The 20,499-nt window shown below is 33.1% G+C and overlaps 1 protein-coding gene across 1 annotated transcript in view; it reads right to left on the reverse strand.

The window, feature by feature from the left end:
- LOC136027780 (poly(A) polymerase type 3-like) overlaps positions 1 to 20,499 on the reverse strand; it is a 40,365-nt gene that overhangs the window by 3,549 nt on the left and 16,317 nt on the right. Inside the window, exons 2-8 of the mRNA XM_065705242.1 lie at positions 10,370 to 10,721; positions 9,436 to 9,670; positions 7,973 to 8,123; positions 7,265 to 7,476; positions 5,759 to 5,970; positions 2,141 to 2,308; positions 988 to 1,088 (exon numbers count right to left, since the gene is read on the reverse strand). Of these exons, the coding sequence (XP_065561314.1) occupies positions 988 to 1,088; positions 2,141 to 2,308; positions 5,759 to 5,970; positions 7,265 to 7,476; positions 7,973 to 8,123; positions 9,436 to 9,670; positions 10,370 to 10,721 (1,431 nt within the window). The remainder of the gene's footprint in view (positions 1 to 987; positions 1,089 to 2,140; positions 2,309 to 5,758; positions 5,971 to 7,264; positions 7,477 to 7,972; positions 8,124 to 9,435; positions 9,671 to 10,369; positions 10,722 to 20,499) is intronic.

Raw genomic sequence — 20,499 nt, forward strand, 5'->3', positions numbered from 1 at the left:
TATATATATATATATATATATATATATATATATATGTATATATATATATGTATATATATATATATATATATTTATATATGTATATATATGTATATATATATATATATATATATGTATATATATGTATATATATGTATATATATATATATATATATATATATATATATATATATATATATATATATATATATATATATATATATATATATATATATATATATATATATATATATATATATATATATATATATATATATATATATATATATATATATATATATATATATATATATATATATATATATATATATATATATATATATATATATATATATATATATATATATATATATATATATATATATATATATATATATATATATATATATATATATATATATATATATATATATATGTATATATATGTATATATATATATATATATATATATATATATATATATATATATATATATATATATATATATATATATATATATATATATATATATATATATATATATATATATATATATATATATATATATATATATATATATATATATGTAGGAATTCTAAAAGATTAGGTGCCTGATGAGACCGTTTAATAACACGATCCTTTTCGCTAAAAAGGTTTTTAACAAGTTCTTTATCAGCCATTTTATACCAGTCGATTTAGTAACATTTACCTCATGGATACACCGTCTGTTTGGTAGTCTATCAGCTAGAGTAGGTGAATTATTCTGTACAATCACTTTCTATCTCTCCCTCCTCCTTTCTCTAAGCCTCTTATGAAGAATATATGCTTTTACAAGAGAAAGCTGATTTTACTTTTAGCAAAGCAAATCAGGAGATATGGTAAGCCTACATTATACAGCATCCTAGAGTATAATCAACCGATCGGATATAAAAAAGATGCGAGTCAGATGTTATTAAGAGGTTTTTCACTGAATTGTTGAGTAACGACAGACAAAAATAGATAGCTTACCTAGCTGAATGAAATTCTGAATATCAAAGGACAGATCTATGCTAAGATTTTCAGTTTTCTCAAACTCGAGGCCAATGAACCATATTGTTGTGACTGAATCCCTGAAAAGAAAATGAACTTTTTACTAAAGCTACTATATAAGGCTTCAAGTACAAAGTCACCCAAGACTGAGACACCAGCAACTTTTCCAACACCATCCTCGTCGCCCCAGTCGATAATTCCACTGCCTTCCCAATAATCAGCCAAAGTATTTTATTTAATTTTTCCCGAATCTCATCCTTTTAAAAATCTATTTAATCTCATAAACCACTCTGGATATTCATAAATAACAAGAATTATAAATAAAAACAAAATCGGTACACACTTGCGATCTCGCATTGGATTACGCAGAAACGCGCAATTTTTTGCCTTTAACACCGATTATGTAATAATTGGCCAGAAATGGGATATTTGGAGCTGAGTACTATTTTCTGATAAAGTGACTAATTTTCTGAATTATTGCAAAATTTATGAAAAAGCTCAGTTGCACCCTTAGAGCTTCGAAAATTCCCAAAACATATATAAAGAAAGAAAAAATTCCAGGTGAAAAGAACATTTTATCGAGTTTTGACCCATCTCTGAAAATGATTGGCTTGGGTCATACTCCTCCCCATCACAATAATACAAATTTAAATGGAACTTTTTAGAAATATTATTAATATTTATATAGACATATTATAATCAGACAATTTTGTGCTTTTTAGAAATATCAGAAATATTTTTATGTTTAAGCAAAATTAAACAAGTAGAAATAGCCTTAAACTAGAGAATTTAAATAAGAGCCACTGTATCTAAAATAAGGACTAAGAAAGAGACCCAAAGCGATGTTTTTTCTTGTCTCAATCGTTCTTTATTTTTCTTACTGATTCTTTTACATGATTTTGGCTTTTTTGTGTTTTTTTCCTCGTTGAGCATTTTTTTATTTATCTAAAAAAAAACAGGAAAAATATAAACAGTTCCATTCTATAAAAACAAAACGACAATCGAGCCCCAAGTATTCGCGCACACATAAAGACAGAAAAAAACCCAGAAAATAAAGTAAAGCAGACAGAAAGTACAACACACGAAAGGGCTAAGAAATTAAAATGAGAACTACAGAGAAACAATAACTCACTTTTCAGATTCCAGAGGTTCAAATTGTTCAGTATTGATATGTGCCAGTTTGATAGCGGAATTTCTGTCTAAGGTTTGAATCAGGATCCGAATCTTAGATTCAACAAGACCCACCCATTCCAGGAGGTTTTCTTGAGTTAAGGCGCTTGCTAACAGCACCACGAAATGCCTAAAAAAAGTATTAAAGGTTTAAATAGTCTTTTTTCTTTCCTGATAAACAAATTTCTAAGAAAGAAGAAGAATTATTATAAGATCTATGTTCCCTTTGAAACACGCTATTTTGCACCAAACCTACCACTACAATTATGTACCAAAAGGATCAAATACTAATCCGATTCTATTTATCAAACAGATCGTGTTAACGAACTGTAGTAAGGAGCGACCCGGCTCAGTAGTAACCAAAACTCCAAAAAATTTTAAGAAAATTTGTCTTATTTTAGAAAATAGGAGGAAACAACCCCTAAAAGTCATAGGATCTTAACGAAAACCACAGCATTCAGCGTAATTGAGAACCCTGTTGTAGAAGTTTCAAGCTCCTATCTACAAAAATGTGGAATTTTGTATTTTTTGCCAGAAGGAAGATCACGGATGCTTGTTTGTTTGTTTGTTTTTTTTGTCTTTTTTTCCCAGGGGTGATGGTATCGACCCAGTGGCCCTAGAATCTTGCGAGGGGGCTCTTCTGAGATAACCATTTTATTCAGCGCAGTAGAAAAACCTTATAACTATATCTTTGGGGACGACGTACTCCCCCACAGTCCCCGTGGGAGGGGCTACAAGTTACAACCTTTGACCATTGCTTACATATAGTAATGGTTATTTGGAAGTGTACAGACGTTTTCAGGGGTATTTATTGGTTTGGGCGGGGAATTGAGAAGAGGGGAATATATTGGGTGAACTTTCCTTGGTGGAATTTATCATGGGGGAAGAGTGGGGGAACTTATCATGGGAGAGCTTTCCATCGAGGCATTTGTCATGGGGGAAGAAAATTTCCATGAAGGGAGCTCAGGATTTTCCAGCATTATTTAAAAAAAAACAATGAAAAAATAAATATGAAAAAGTTTTTTCAACTGAAAGCAAGGAACAGAATCAAAACTTAAAACGAACAGAAATTATTGCGCATATGATGGGCTCACCTCCTCCTAATACCTCGCTTTTTAAGCTAAAGTATTTTTAGTAATATCAACTATTTATTCTACGTCTTTTGAGATTCAGGGGCCATTCTTAAGAAATTGGGACAAAATTAAGCTTTAGTGTAAAGAGCGAGGTACTGACGAGGGGGTCAAAATCAAAACATGCATTCATTAAAAAATATTCAGAAATTAAATAAAAAACAAGTTTTTTTAACGGAAAGTAAGGATCGACATTGAAACTTAAAACGAACAGATATTACTTCGTATGTGATAGGGGCTGCTTCCTCATCAACGCTCCGCTCTTTACGCTAAAGGTTTTACTGTTTTAAAAAGTAGAGTTAAGAGAAAGAGTCCAAGTAAGGAACAACATTAAAACTTAAAAAGAACATAAATTATTCTGTGTATAAAAGGGGTTCAACCCCCCCACCTCAACGTCTCGCTCATTACGCTAAAGTTTTTTATTGTTTTAAAAAGTATAGTTGTGAGGAAGAGTCAAACTTTAGCGTAAAGAGAGAGACGTTGAGGAGGGGCGAACCCCTTTTATATACGGAATAATTTCGGTTCTTTTTAAGTTTTAATGTTGCTCCTTACTTGCAGTTAAAAAACTTGTTTTTTAGATAATTAATTTTAGATCTATCCGCTTACTAAGCCAGAATCGAGGTATGGTAAAGACGTTTTGTCAGAAATTAATCTAAACATGCTTAGAAGAAAAATTTGTCTATCTTACGATGAAACATTAAAACCAAAGGATAGCCGAAAAAATACTTGTATAGGGAAGAAAAACCTTAATTATACGATTTGGACCAAGAAACGAAAATAAAATTGCAGAAATTTGTCATTACACGCAAAAGGAAGAAAAATAGCGTTCGATAACCATAAAAAACAAAAGGGTGATGAACAACAACAACAAAAAATGATCAACAAATCAGAAAATTTTTTGATCTTTTAAAAACAAACCAAAGAAAGGCTAGGCTAATTAAACAGAGTATGATCTTAAAGGTCTTATTTATGTAACTAAAATAAGTAACATTTCGAGTTCAGCATTAAAAAAATCTCCAGGACAAATAAATTTACCAGTTTATATACGCGCCCTCGGTCAATACATGTGAAACGAATCAAACAGTTCGTGATAACGAACTTTGGTAAGGAGCGACCCGGCCCAATAGTAGCTGAAACTCTAAAAAAAAAGAATTTTGATACCAATAATTACATCAAAGTTTTATCAAGTTTAATCTTACTCATCAAAAGTTACAAGCCTGAGAAAATTTACCTTATTTTAGAAAATAGGGAAAAACACCCCCCTAAAATTCATAAAATTTTAACGAAAATCAAACCATCAGATTCAGTGCATCAGAGAACCTTACTATAGAAGTTTCAAGCTCCTATATACAAAAATGTGAAATTTTGTATTTTTTGCCAGAAGACAGATCACGGATGCGGGTTTGGAAGAGAATCTCCATGAAGGGGGCGCAGAATTTTCTAGCATTATTTAAAAAAACAATGGGGAAAAAAACTTCTTTCAACTGGAAGTAAGGAGACGCACTAAAACTTACAGAAATTATTACGTATAAATGGACGTTCGTCTCCTCCTTAATACCTCGCTCTTTACACTAAAGTATTTTTAGTAATTTCAATTATTTATTCTACGGCCTTTGTGATTCAGGCGCCATTCTTAAGGAAATGGGACACAATTCAAGCTTTAGTGTAAAGAGCGAGTTATTGACGAGGGAGTGAGGCCCTTCACATACGTAATAAAAATATACAGATATAGAAGTTCGTTACGTAAGTTAATTCGTAAGTTACGTATATCTATCACTAATAAAAAACGTTCGTAAAAAAGGCTCTCGTTGCATTTTTAAGTTACCAAAAATTGGAGGGCAACTAGGCCTCCTCCCCCACTCCTTTTTGTTATCAAAATCGTCCAGTCAAAACTATGAAAAGCCATTTAGCCAAAAAAATTAAAATTCAAACTTCGTTTTAGTTCTTCATGTGCGGTGAGCCGAAATCAAAACATACATGAATTAAAAAACGTTCAGAAATTAAATAACAAAAACAAGTTTTTCTCAAATGAAAGCAAGGAGCTACATTAAAACTTAAAACGAATAGAGATTATTCCATATATGAAAGGGGATGTCCCCTCCTCAACGTCCCGCTCTTTACGCTAAAGTTTTTCTTGTTTTAATAGTAAAACCGTAAAAAAGAGTCAAACTTCAGCGTAAAGATCGAGACGTTGAGGGGAGAATAGCCCCTTTCATATAAGGAATAATATATGCTCGTTTTAAGTTTTAATGTCGCTCCTTACTTTCAGTTGAAAAAACTCGTTTTTTTTTAAATTTGATTTTCGTTAAAAACCTGCTTCTTAAATTTTTGCTACTATAATTCTTTGCATACTCTTAACTAGATTGTAACTAATGTAGCAACAACAATCTTTTAAATGGATTTGAACTATTTTAAAGACAAAAATTATTATTTCAGGCAATTTTCCTTACCTGTATCTGAAGAAAAATGTGGTTGGCTCAAGCAAGTTCTCCCATGTTATTCCTGGTTTTTCAATCATTATGTTTTCCGTCACAGCCAATGCATTTCTAAAAGCTTCTTGAATAACTGTTCGGTTGCTTAGCGTGACGTTAAATGTTGAATTTTGCTGAGGATATGCTGGCGTTATTATAGGCATGACGTGACTTCTATCACCGAGATTAACCTGGAAAAGATAAATCATATTGAGGAGGCTTCCAATGCATAGTTTTATATTATTTCTCTCATGAAACTTTGGCGAAATTTCACATTGTAATTCAATCCAATTATTTTCAAATCCTAAAAAGAGAGCTAAAACTTTTAATTTCCGATTGACTGAGTCCTGAATATTTTTTTCAGTAAACGTGAGAAATACTGTGTAATTTTTTCTTATTCAAATCCCTAAACTAAAAAATTCATTTAAAATGGAACTTTTCTAAATATTCTCGAAGACTAAGGCATTTTCCGAAAGGTGACAATACTAGATAAGTATTATTTTGTTTTAAAATAAAACATTTTGAGACTATAATGGTGAAATGAATATTAGTGGTTTTGAAAATTTGATGTTTTATCATTAATTTTCAAAATGTAAAGACACGAGGTATATTACTGCATAAGTATTTTTCTTCTCTTCTTTTAAAATAAAATATTTTGAGACTATAATGGTGAAATGAGTCTTAGTAGTTTCGAAAATTCGATGTTTTATCATTCATTTTTAAAATGTAAAGACACGAGGAAATTTCCTAGTCAATATCTTCACTTACCTAGTTGGCACTATTGGCAAGTAAGGTCAGGATATCTGAGGATAAAAGAAGGAGAATGACCAGGGAATCGTTTTTTTTTCGAATTTGAAGAAAAATTAGAAGAAAAGGACTATAAATTGTAAATTCAAACTTGGATGCTAGAAGCAGCGGTAAGAGCACTTGGCAAGCATGTCTAGAAAATCATGGTACTTCAAAAAGTTAAAGAGAAAAAATTTCTACAAAATTGGGTTGGGACTGTTTTATGTACAAATCAGCTCCTTTTCCCTTGGCAAAACCTTATAAATAACAATAAAAAAATGAACAAGTAACAAACTTTAAAAAACCTTCATAAAATGGAGCGGATTGTTTCTGGGAGTTATTTGTTGTATATGTACAATCATTTAATAGACTACAGTTAGCTCTTTCGATTTTACTCTAGTATGAATAATAATTATTTCCAATATTAGAAACAAAAGTATAATATAAAAAATTACTCTATTCTAGATTAATTTGCATGGTTCAAAACCATCTTCATGATAAATCCGTAATAGACCTTTAGAAAACATAACTTTGGATTCGTAAATTCCGTCGTAAATACCTTTCATGATAAACGAGGGAACAGTTCCTTAGTAATTGAATTTTTAACAAATCAGATCTTTGATTATTTGCCACATTTCTAGCAACTTATCTCAAAATAAAGATAATAATAATAACTTATAACAATAATGAATGACTTACCCTGGGATCCCAGACAGGGAAACCTAGGTCAGTGTTATCGGGCTGCTTTAGCAGAACGGGTTGTGGCCATTTCCACTTAGAAAACACCAAGAAAAATTTGTGGACCAAAGTTGCAGCTGCAGCATTTGGATAGAGTTGACAGGTTCGAGCAACTAGCATAGCCCAAGAAACGCCACCCAAATAACCAAGAACGTTGCTGTAAATTCCTTGTCCTGAAAATAAAAATATTTTAAGGCCTAAGAATCGAAATTCTTTTTAAAAGAAAGGCGCCAAATATTGAAGCCGATCAGGTTCACAAGGTCTTACAAAATTCTAGCCTACTACAACAAATTCATTGAAGTATTAAAACACACGAGGGTTGAATTCTTTGGGGGGGGTTCTCTATCCCACCCTTTTAGCTTATCCTTTGGTCAAAATTTCAAAGGTCGCACTTATAGACCAAAAAGAAGGTCTGTCAAGAATTGTTCTCAAAATATCCCCTTTCTAATTAATCGGTTTATTTTTCCGGTTTTTAAAATAGAGTTATTTTTTCCAGATTTGAAATTATTCAAATGGAAAGTTCAAATGGAATGGCTACAACTTACAATACTTCCACACACTAATTTCTATCATCTCACTACCTGTATTTAAAGTTTTTAACGTTTTGTTTCTCTTTAGACAATTGAGACAATATTGGGTCTACTCTATAAAAGTAAAAAAAAAACTCACTCTTGGCCCACAATTTAACTGCCCTAAGAGCCAATCTAAAAGCTTCTTTGTTTGGAACCAATCTGAGGATTTCGTCTGTGACTCGACAACCATTTAAGCTACGTACACACTTTGGATCCAGGTTCTTCAAGAGGTTGTCATCTCTCAAGTCCTAGAAACAAAATATTATTTAATCAGAAAAAAATACAAAAGAAATTAAATGAAGATTCCTATAAAATTGGATCTTAAACTCTCGACAGAAATATATATTTTATTTGGTTAAAAACAAACTTTTGTATTTTTGCTTCTCCAAAATGCATTGTTTCATCACTTTTTGCTTACAAAAATACATAGAAAATGTTTCTTTGAAGAAAACAGAATGAAAAGTTTATCATCTTGTCAAAAAGAAAAGCTTGTCATAATTAACAGCAAGAGAATCAGGAATTTTTTCGCATTCTTGTTTCTGTAGTGTAGATTTGCGTTCTATAGTTAAAGGCTACCAGAATTATTGCAGCTTAAGAGATGCAGAATTGGATAGATAGTTCAACATTTTAAAGTTTTGTTGGAAGTTAACTTTTTTAATTAAAAAATCAACAAAAATCTGGGTCCCTCTTCTAAAAATATTATTGCTTTTTTGTTTTGTTTTTTTAGGAACGACTGCGTCTTCAGTATCTTATTTTTTGAAATTATTTCTTATTTTTTGAAAATTATTAAAGTGCATGTTTATTGTTAGATTAAGTTGCTGTTCGATAACAGTGGATAATAAATGCAATAACAAACTTATATATTAAAAACCTGTTGTCTTATATATGATTCAATTAGTTCAATAACTCTTCCTCCAGTTCAGTTGTCTACTTTAAAGTCAAAGTATACAGCCCTCCCCTACACAAAATCGGGTAGTTGGCACAAATAGTCAAACAATCACTTGAGAGTTTTAAACTCATTTTTGGACAATCAATTCTATGTAAGTGCAGTCATCTGTGACAATTTAACAAAACCAAATGGCAAAAGATTTGCTTTTTCGCTGAAAGTAAGCTTCACTCTGTCAATAACATATTTCAATGTCTTAAGCAATTAAAGATCTAACTTAGGTCCTTGGGCAGACCAAACAAATTTGCTTGTACAATTCAGAATTACTCCCCACCCCCGGGTATTTTCTCGATTGTATAAACATTAACTTATTCTTGGGAAATACGTCAAACTCCCTTTAATTTCTTGCACAGTATCCATATATACAAAAGAAAGCAAAACGACAACTTAACAAGTCCTTCGGGAATTTCCTTCAATGCAAAAACATATTTTAATATCTTAAGTAATTAAAGACAACTTAGATCATTGGGCAGACCCAACAAATTTGCTTGTAAAATGCAGAATGCCACTCGGGTATTTTCTCGACTGCATAAATTTTCGGGAAATACTTCAGACCCCTTTTAATTTCTAGTACAGTATATAAATATACAAAAGAAAGGCAAATGACAACTTACCAAGTCCTCGGGAATTTCCTTCAATGCAAGTCTAGCAAAGAGCATATCAATTTCAATACCACTAAATTTCATTTTGATGACAGGGACAAACGCTTCTTCGACAGCTCGGAGCTCAGTTACTTTTGACTGCTCTTTCAGCAGCTCGAAAAACGAGGTAAAGTAATCAGACCTATCCATGTGTCTGGGTGCGATGCATAGCGCATCTATATCTGCACCTTTGCCATGTACACCAAGCCTGAAATGTAAAAATATATATTTCGCTTATACTCAGTATCACAGTATCGTAATATATATCTCTTGTATACACAGAAACTTCTATCGTATTTTAACATTATAGGGATGGAAAGTTCAAACCCTTAAAGAAATGAGAGATACAGGAGGGAGAAGGGGGCTCGAAACGATAAAACAAAAAACGTCCTCATGGACAAGAATTTTCATGACTTTCAAATGATCAGTCTAGTAAACTTTTTTTTTACTCAAATACAGTTCTAACCTTATTTTTTTTTCTATTTTTGTTTTTAAAAAAGCTGAAAAGGCAAATAAGTGGGGTGAATGGTTCGTATTCTATATTGCCTAAAGCTATTACAATAAATGCAGCTTATGGTAACTATTAGAGCATCCTGTTTTTTTAGGGGGGGGGGCTTGATGGCCTTTTAGCCTGTGTTATTAAGACAAATCTACAAGTAGCATAAACAAGTCTTAGTTTTTTTGCACTTTTATAGTCAATTTAAATATCAGAGATATTTCTAGGGTTTTGATACCAAGTAACTGCCTCCTCCCCCTTTATATGCCTTTAGTGGTAACTACCAAGGCTAGCACATGAAAACAAAAGGAAAATGAAAGAAGTCTTTTTTAAACAAGCGCCACAACAAGATTTATAGCCAGATCATTATTATTATAAGGTGGAACTTATTTATCACAAACAAAATCTTACCTGTAAGACCCAAAGGTATGAATTTTTCCACCAACATTCTCCACTACTGCAGCGGGAAGGTTTTTCACATTTTCTGATATGTCTCTAATCCAATCTTTAACCAGATCATTTAGCTTAGAAAGAACTTCAACTCTATGCCTGAATTCATCATCTGATTCAAAACAGCCATGGGTTTTGAGTGTTTCTTCAAGCTCTGTAGTTTGCTGTATATCAAATGGCTTTGGTCCATCTAGGCTAATTGCTGAAGTCACTCCAAAGGTTTTTGGATGCTCATTTGGAACAACGGCTTTGCTGTGTAAAATATTCCCAGATGATGAACGATGAAAAGAATGCGTGTTCCACAACTTCTTCTCTATAAAAACAAATATGACAATAAACAGCTTTAAAATTTTGAAGCAAATAATGGAGTCCAAGATTATAAAAAAATCACACTTCTAACTTTTGGTTTCCGAAAATACTTCATACACAAATTTAATTCACGAAGATGAATTAAGGAAAATATGATGGTTTGAAAACATTAATTTAGACTTGGAGATCGTTTTTGTGATGTAATGTTTTAGCGTTTCCCGAATTCTTAAGTTCTGCTGTCTATTTTCAATCTTAGAAGATTATACATAGTTTTAGTTTTTAACTTTTATATCCTTTACTTTACTATTTATTGTTTACCTGTATGAATATCCACGAGCAATTTTTTTCAGAGAGATAAGGTCAAAAACTGTTATATGTGTTTCATCAAGAGATCCATTGAGCTTGAGGGTCGTGTTTGATTGATATTAAATAAAAAAAAAACAAGTTTTTTCAACTGAAAGTAAGGAGTGACATCAAAACTTAAAACGCACAGAAATTACTTCGTATATGAAAGAGGCTGCTTCCTCATCAACGCCCCGCTCTTTACGCTAAAGTTTGACTCTTTCTCTCAATTCTTCTTTCTAAAACAGTAAAAAACTTTAGCGTAAAGAGCGGGGCGTTGATGAGGAAGCAGCCTCTTTCATATACGAAGTAATTTCTGTGCGTTTTAAGTTTTGATGTCACTCCTTACTTTCAGTTGAAAAAACTTGTTTTTTTTTATTTAATTTCTGAACGTTTTTGAATCAATGCATGTTTTGATTTTGGCTCTCCGCAGAGGAATGATCAAAACGAAATTTGCATATTTTTTTTGGCTCAATAGCTTTCTCATAATTTTGATCGAATGATTTTGAGAAAAAAAGAGCGGGGGACGAAGCCTAGTTGCCCCCCGATTTTTTGGTTAATTAAAAAGGCAACTAGAACTTTTAATTTTTTACGAATCTTTTTATTGGTAAAAGATTTACGTAACTTATAAATTAGCTTACGTAAAGAACTTTTGTATTCTCATGTTTTTATTACTTACATGAGGGGATTCGCCCCATCGTCAGTACCTCGCTCTTTACACTAAAGCTTAAATTTTATCCCATTTCATTAAGAATGACCCCCTGAATCACAAAAGCCGTAGAATAAGTAGTTGAAATTACCGAAAATACTTTAGCGTAAAGAGCGAGGTATTAGAAGGAGGTGAGCCCCTCATATGGGTAATAATTTCTGTTTGTTTTCAGTTTTATTGCTGTTCCTTACTTCCAGCTGAAAAAGCTTTTTCACTTTTATTTTTAATTGTTTTTTTTTTAATAATGCTAGTAAATCCTGCTCTCCCTTCATGGAAATTTTCTTCTCCCATTACAAATTCTCGAAGGAAAGTTCCCCCAGCATATCCCCCTCTTCTCAACCCCTCCCCCAAACAAAAAAAAATCCTCCTGAAAACGCCTGTATACTTCCCAATAACCATTACTATATGTAAGCACAGGTCAAAGTTTGTAACTTGTTGCCCCTCCCACGGGGACTGTGGGGGAGTAAGTCGTCCCCAAAGACATAGTTATAAGGTTTTTCGACTACGATGAATAAAATGGCTATCTCAGAATTTTGATCCGTTGACTTTGGGAAAATAATTAGCGTGGGAGGGGGCCTAGGTGCCCTCCAATTTTTTTGGTCACTTAAAAAGGGCACTAGAACTTTTCATTTCCGTTAGAATGAGCCCTCTTGCAACATTCTAGGACAACTGGGTCGATACGATCACCCCTGGGGAAAAGAAAAAAAAAACAAAAAAACAAAAAAACAAAAAAACAAATAAACACGCATCCGTGATCTGCCTTCTGGCAAAAAATGCAAAATTCCACATTTTTGTAGATAGGAGCTCGAAACTTCTACAGTAGGGTTATCTGATACGCTGAATCTGATGGTGTGATTTTCGTTAAGATTCTATGACTTTTAGGGGGCGTTTCCCCCTATTTTCTAAAATAACGCAAATTTTCTCAGGCTCGTAACTTTTGATGGGTAAGACTAAACTTGATGAAACTTATATATTTAAAACCAACATTAAAATGCGATTCTTTTGATGTAGCTATTGGTATCAAAATTCCATTTTTTAGAGTTTTGGTTACTATTGAGCCGGGTCGCTCCTTACTACAGTTCGTTACCACGAACTGTTTGATAATAAGATTAAACGTGTCGCGGATTTTAATATTAGTATATCTGGTTATTGTTTAAAGGACCATATTATTTTTTCGCTTTAATTGTAAGGATAATAAGAATAATATTCATTAAGTGGTAATTTAGAACCGAGAAAAGGCGATTCGTAATTACTTTAGGATACAAATAATTATTGTTAATTTTTTTAGCGTTTTCCGAGTTTAAGTTCTGCTGCCTTTTAAATTTTTCAAGATTAAATAGAGTTCTAGTTTTTAACTATTTATATCCATGTCTTTACGATTTATTATATACTTTTTATTAATATCCAGAAACAATTTTTTTCAGAGAAACAAAGTCAATAATTATTATGTGCGTTCCATCAAGAAATCCATTGAGTTTGAGTTTCGTGTGTAACTGAGAGATGATAAGCTTAAACCTGTAGGGCGTTTTAATATTAGCGTATCTGGTTATCAAACAGTTCGTGGTAACCAACTGTAGTAAGGAGCGACTTGGCTCAATAGTAACCGAAACTAAAAGATGGAAGTTTGATACCAATAGTTACATCAAAAGAGTCACAATTCAATGCTAATTTTAAATATATAAGTTTCATCAAGATCAGTTATACCCATCGAAAGTTATGAGCCTGAGAAAATTTTGCCTCATTTTAGCAAATAGGGAAAAACACCCTTTAAAAGTCATACAAACTTAACAAAATCACGCCATCAGATTCAGTGTATGAGAGAACCATATTGTAGACGTTTCAAGCGCCTATCTACAAAAATTTGGAATTTCACATTTTTTGCCAGAAGCACAGGTCACGGATGCATGTTTATTTGTTTTTTGTTTGTTTGTTTGTTTTTTCCCTAGGGGTGATCGTATCGACTGAGTGGTCCTAGAATGTCGCAAGAGGGCTCGTTCTTATGGAAAGGAAAGGTTATAGTGCCCTTTTTAAGTGACCTAAAAAATTGAAGGGCACCTAGGCCCCCTCCCACGCTCATTTTTCCCAAAAGTCACCTGATCCAAATTCTGAGATAGCCATTTTTTCACCATAGTCGAAAAACCTAGTAAATATATCTTTCAGGACGACTTAATACTTGCTTGCTTGTTCAAATTTGTTAATACTTGCTTGTTCACTCCCCACAGTCCCCGTGGGAGGGGCTGGAAGTTACAAACTTTGACCTGTATTAACATATAGTAATGGTTACTGGCAAGTGTACAGACGTTTTCAGGGATATTTTTGTGGTTTAGGGGAAAGAGTTGGGAAGGGGGGTTACGTGGGAGGGTATTTCCATGGAGGAACTTTTCATGGGGGAAGAGAATTCCAATGAAGAGTGCGCGGCACTTTCTAGCATTATTTAAAAAAACAGTGAAAAAATAAATATGAAAAGTTTTTTCTACTGAAAGTCAGGAGCAGCATTAAAACTTAAACGAACAAAAATTGCTACGCATATGAGGGGTTTACCTCCTCGTTATACCTCACTCTTTACGCTAAAGTATTTTTAGTAATTTCAACTATTTATTCTATGGCCTTTGTGATTCAAAGGTCATTCTTGAATTGGGACATTTAAGCTTTAGTGTAAAGAGCGAGGTATCGACGAGGGTTGAACCTTCTCATATACGCAATAAAAACATACGAATATAGAAGTTCATTACGTAAGTTACGTATAATTTTTTACCAATGGAAAAGTTTGTAAAAAATTAAAAGTTCTAGTTGCCTTTTTAAGTAATCAAAAAATTGGAGGGGAACTAGGCCTCCTCCTTCACTCTTTTTTCAAAGTCTTCCGATTAATTGCAATTAATTAATATGCAAATTTTGCTTTAATTATTTATGTGCGGAGAGCCAAGATCAAAACATGCATTAATTCAAAAATGTCCAGAAATTAAATAAAAAAAAGTTTTTTAAAATGAAAGTAAGGAGCAACATTAAAACTTAAAACGAACAGAAATTATTCCTTCATAGGATCTCATGGATATTTTTAACTAGAATGTTTTACTTTTATTAATAGAAACCTCAGGGAACCAACTTAAACTTAAGGAAATGAATAAATTTATCAACAGCTTGCATTTAAAAACATGAAAATGATGCACTTTGTTTACATTTGAGTCAGGATGTCGAGGAGGCGGGGACAAATATTCTTTTTGATTGTTTAATGTAGACACAAAATTGAACACTATTGTGTAAATGTAATGTCTTAAGTTTTTTTACCTCTTTTTTTTCCACGGCCATAATCATAAAGTCACAGAGTCTATCATTTTCCATTTTCAATCACACATTACCCTACACACTCCCTAATTCTGAAAAAGTGGGTTCATTGCTTATACTGGTCACACGCAAAGTAGAGACTAGATTCATTTGTTTTAGCACTGCAGAATAAGCAATTGGAATGTCAGATAAAATTTCGGTAATTTGGAGAAGATCCATTTTTTTTTTTTTTTTTTTTTTTTTTTTTTTTTTTTTACAAATGCATTTTTGCAAGAGAAAGATGGAACTCTATAGCACCGTCGTCGACACCAATAACGCCTCGATAATGACACTCAACCCTTTCCACTTTCAAAAATTCAAGAAAATCCAACAGTAAGGGATCAAAGTCAGTCAAAGCGTTGAGTATAGGCATACTCTGTCAAATCAAAATTTGGTGGGTCAAGTCCAGGCAAAGTGGCTATTACCCTGAAGTACTGAAGTTTATCGGACTGTGACAGCACTCTAAAATGCAATCAGTAAAGCACTAGATGAACCCTGTTGGCAAAGGGAGGAGGGAGGGGGTTGGAAATCAGATGAAACTAATCCAAAGGAAGAAAATAAGATGTCCTCAATAGATGCGTAACTAATGGTTTGTGGTTAACGTTAAAAAGCATCAACATTGCTGTATTTTGAAGCATTTGAAAAGTTAAGAAAAAAGATGAAAAAGTAAATATTCAACCATCAAAACAACAGGGAAAATGTTGGTGAATGAAATTAAGCGTAAAGACTGTAACAAACTACAAAAATCAGCTTAATCTTGAATGTAATTTAACTTACTTTAAAACAAATCATCCTATAGGAGTGATTATGTACGTTTTAATCACTTTAATTCTTATTGAAGTATTGAACAAAACGCTTACGTCTAGAGTAGCCTATTAAAACAAATTGTTTTTGAAGCATAGAAATAGGCTTAATAGATCTGTTTATGGAAGGCGATTACAAAGATAAAAACATACAAATGTTATTTAGAATATAGATTACTGGACATGAGTGGTCCTTTGACAAGGGTCCCATCCCCAAGCCCACTTTCTTCAGGGATGATTTTTCGCCTTTCTACTGATAACACCTATGAAGATGTTGAACTCGTGTGAAATATGTGCTCAAGGTGTTTTAGCGAATTTTTGCCACCCTCAACTTTGTAAGATGAGGCAAAAAAGGAATATGCAAGGGAGTTCCATCCCTAAGTTCTAAAGAGGTCAATTTACAAAAACATAGGGAATTGGGATCTTTCAATATTTAATGAACGTGGTAGTTCATTTGTTTTTTCTTCAGAATAACTAAAAAGAGAGCGGTTTTTCAGTGAAACTTAAAACGGACAATTTTAAAATCTAGTTGGGGGATTACCCTCGTCCAGTTGACGTACCTGCTTTGTATACATAATCTGAATACTTAGCTATACTTATACTATTGTTTGATTTCGGAAAAATCCAGTTTTGGAGGAGGAAGTAACAAGGGGACAAGTTCTTTTTAGCCATAATATATATTCAGGAGATAAATTTTTACATAGATCATTATAAGTTTCTGGGGAGGGAGATCTCCCAAGATCTCTTTTTATTCTCTGGACACTTAGGGCTTAAACACTGTTCAAACAACAATCTCTTTTGGCATTTTCTGGATTAGTAACTGCAGCTTTAGACAGTGTACTAAATAGACATTTTAGAGGGTGCAATAAATAAGTGAGCAAAACTTACTCATCATTATAAACAAATTGCTTGCTTGTTCACTGTCAGGAAGACTTTGACACTAAAAACTGAAAAAGTAGCAAATTGTTGAATGGCTTTACTAGCCTGTTCTGACAGATTCAAAATCTAAATCCAAACTGTTATTTATTATATGAAGACACAGCAATTACCCCAATTTAAAGCGGAAATTGAATTAGCAAAAAGTCTTATTACCCTACCGGGTAATGGAGGTCAATCAAAAATTCAGATGGCCTTAGTCAAATTATCCACATTCTTTGCATTTAAATAGGGTTCAATTAACATGATATGGTTTATTTTTTGGGGCTATCATATTGTAATTATGAGCGCTACAGAACTTATTGCATAATTAGCATAAAGGAAGTGATCAAATGACATATTATTTAGCATAATTTAAAACAGGGAAAAAAGGAAGAATTATTTAAAAATATTGGGAATCCTGACAAAAAATCTAAAGTGCCCGATTCTGTCTCAGATTATCGTACCCCCTTGAGGTACCACTGACGGGACCGTATCGAGATTTTTCTTAGGGGAGGGACTTAAAAAACGCATGAAAATTTGATTAGCTGTGTTTTCGTATACGACTCAGGCATACTCCAAACAGCGTAAAAAGCGGAGTTGAAGTGAAAAATATAAGAAATTATGACATGGATCTAAAAATAATGAGAATTCAGGGGCATACTCCTGGATTCGAAACAGAGGCGGATACAAAAAAAGTTGGGGTGGAAAGCACCGACAGTAATTTGGCTCTACCATTGGTGCATTTTGCCCTTTCAAACCTTTTAATGCAACTTTATACCTTTTTTGGGGGGAGAGGGTGGAGCAAGTGCCCGAATACCACTCCCTGCTAACATACCCAACCCAAACTAGAGCAAGTGGTCTCAAGCAAAAATCCACCATTACGTCAGGGGGGTGCCCCACTAGATCCGCCACTGGTATGGGAGACACAAAAAAGTTTGTCTAATTCTTGCTTATGTTAAAAATTAGTCATAATCTTCATTATTTTTATTCCTATTTATTACAAAGGCCATGCATGTATCCGCACTGGCATGCGTAAAAGTATTACCTGGTACTCACACACTTTTGAGCAGGGTAACCACCAGACACAAGGTGAAAAATAAAACCCTGAAATCTTGACAAAAATCAACAGATTTGCAAAAAAGACTAATTGTAAAATTTGCCTGCTTTCTTCTTGAATACGATAGAAAAGTGTAGTTTTTCAACAATTTTTGTCTTTAAGAAAAGATTAAGGCACAATTGTATTGGATATACGATACAAGACCATATCTACAGAAGAAGAGAAAATATACAGCTGACTTTCCTCCCTCCCCCCCAAAAAAAGTTCGAGTGGATCATAAGTAACAAAAATACATATACTTCTGCTCCCCTCTCCGGAGCAAAATTCTGGATACCCTCCTTCGACTAATAGATACATAAAAAGAATTGGATTCTATGCTGATTTTAAATATATTTATCAAATTAAGCCTTACCAACAAAAGTTACGAGCCTGAGAAAATTCGCCTTATCTTAAAAAATAGGAGGTAGTACCCCATAAAAGTCATGGAATCTTAACAAAAATCCTACAATCACGTTCAGCGTATCAGAGAATTATATTTAATAGTTTCAAGCTCCTATCTACAAAAATGTGGAACTTCGTTTTTTTTTGCCAGAAGACCGATCACGGGTGCGTATTTCTTAGTTTTTTTTTCCAGGGGTGATCATATGGGACCAATGGTCCTAGAATGTCGAATGTCAAAATTTTGAAATAGCCATTCTTTTCAGCGTAGTCGAAAACCTTATTAACATGTCTTTAGGGATGACTTACTCCCCCAGTCCCCGGGAGAGGGGCTAGAAGTTACAAACTTTGACCAGTGTTTACTCACAGTAAGGGTTATTGGGAACTTAAATGAACAGAAATTATTACGCATATGAGGGATCCTTCTCCTCCTAAATACCTCGCTCTTTACGTTTAAAGTATTTTTAGTAATTTCAACTATTTATTCGACGGCCTTTGTGATTCAGGGGTCATTCTTAAAGAATTGGGACAAAATTTCAGCTTTAGTGTAAAGAGCGAGGTATTAACGAGGGGGCAAACCTCCCTCATATATGTAATAAAAATATACAAATATAGAAGTTCGTTACGTAAGTTCTAGTTGCCTTTTTAAGTAACTAACAAATTGGGTGGAAACTAGGGCTCCTCCCCCCACCCCTTTTTTCTCAAATTCGTCCAATCACAACTAAAAGTAAGTCATTTAGCCAAAAAAATATGCAAATTCAGTTTTGATAATTCATTTCCGGAGAGCCAAAAATCAAACATGCATTAATTCAAAAACGTTCAGAAATAAACTAAAAAACAAGTTTTCAACTGAAATTAAGGAGTGACCTTAAACTTAAAACGAACAAAAATTATTCCGTGCATGAAATGGGATTTCCCCTCCTCAACTCCCCGCTCTTTAAGATATAATTTTTTACTGTTAAAAAAATTAGAATAGAGAAATAGAGTACCATAGTCTACCTCTCAAGTACCATAGTCTACTTCTTAGTTGCATCAACTAAATCAGTAAATCTTCCGTAGACCCCAAAGCCGTGCCGAAATAAAGTTTGGTGTTGGTGGACCCTCTGCAGCTTGTGGTGCCAGTGGCGTCGAAGAATGATCGGTGGTGTACCGTCAACTGTTGGTCGTTTATTACATTTTTTGAATTTTTTGGCCACTTTTAAAAAGTTTTGAAAACTAAATTTGTAATAAAAAAAAGTTTTTTTTTAATGAAAGTAAGGAGCAGCTTTGTAACTTAAATGAAAAGAAATTATCCTGCATATGAGGAGGTTGACCTCTCCATAATAGCGCTCCATGCGCTAAAGTGTGACATTTTGTCCCAGCTCTGTAAGGATGAATAAGGGTCCAGGACACACAAGAGTCGTTTAATTAGTATCGGAACCTTTTTTAAGAGTCCCGAAAAAGATTAACATGAAAAGAATGGCATTGAGGAGGGGGTAACCCCCCTCATATGCAGAATAATTTATGTTGGTTTGTATTTTATTTTTTCAATCCTATTTCTGCTCTATAGAAATCCGACATGAAACTTTTTTGGGTCTATGCGATAAGTTGCTGTACTAGTTCTTTGTCGCCATCCATCTAAGGAAATAGAGACCTTATGTAAAGAGGGAAAAAGAAAATCTTGAGAATGATTATGTGCTTTTTAATCAATTTAATTCCTATTGAACTAATGAAAATTTGTTGGGCTGGTTTAATCTTATCTTGACAAAATATGTCAGGTATAACATATTAATATAATGTATTATATACACAGGAATATATTTTAGTTTATCTGTAGGCTATATAAATTTGTAAAAAATTTGTCAGATAAAAAAAAAATAGTAAAATTTGCATGCAAAATGATACAAGTAATTTACTCAGCTAATTTAAAATGAGAAATTGAGTAAATGAAAGTAAAATGAAAGTAAATGAGTAAAATGAAAAATTTGCATGAGTAATTTATTTGTGTTTTCTTCAAAATTTCCATAAACAGAATGTCTTTTACCTAAAAAGGACATTTCCAAAACCTAATCGGAGGTTTGACCTCCTCCAATTGATGTGCCTAATTGGTATACATAGGTCAAAAACTGAGCTTTGAGCACAATCAAACAGTTCGTGGTAACAAACTGTAGTAAGGAGCGACCCCGCTCAACAGTAAACAAAACTCTAAAAAACT

Source organism: Artemia franciscana, chromosome 5 (genome assembly GCF_032884065.1).
Source record: "Artemia franciscana chromosome 5, ASM3288406v1, whole genome shotgun sequence".
Classification (NCBI taxonomy): domain Eukaryota; kingdom Metazoa; phylum Arthropoda; class Branchiopoda; order Anostraca; family Artemiidae; genus Artemia; species Artemia franciscana.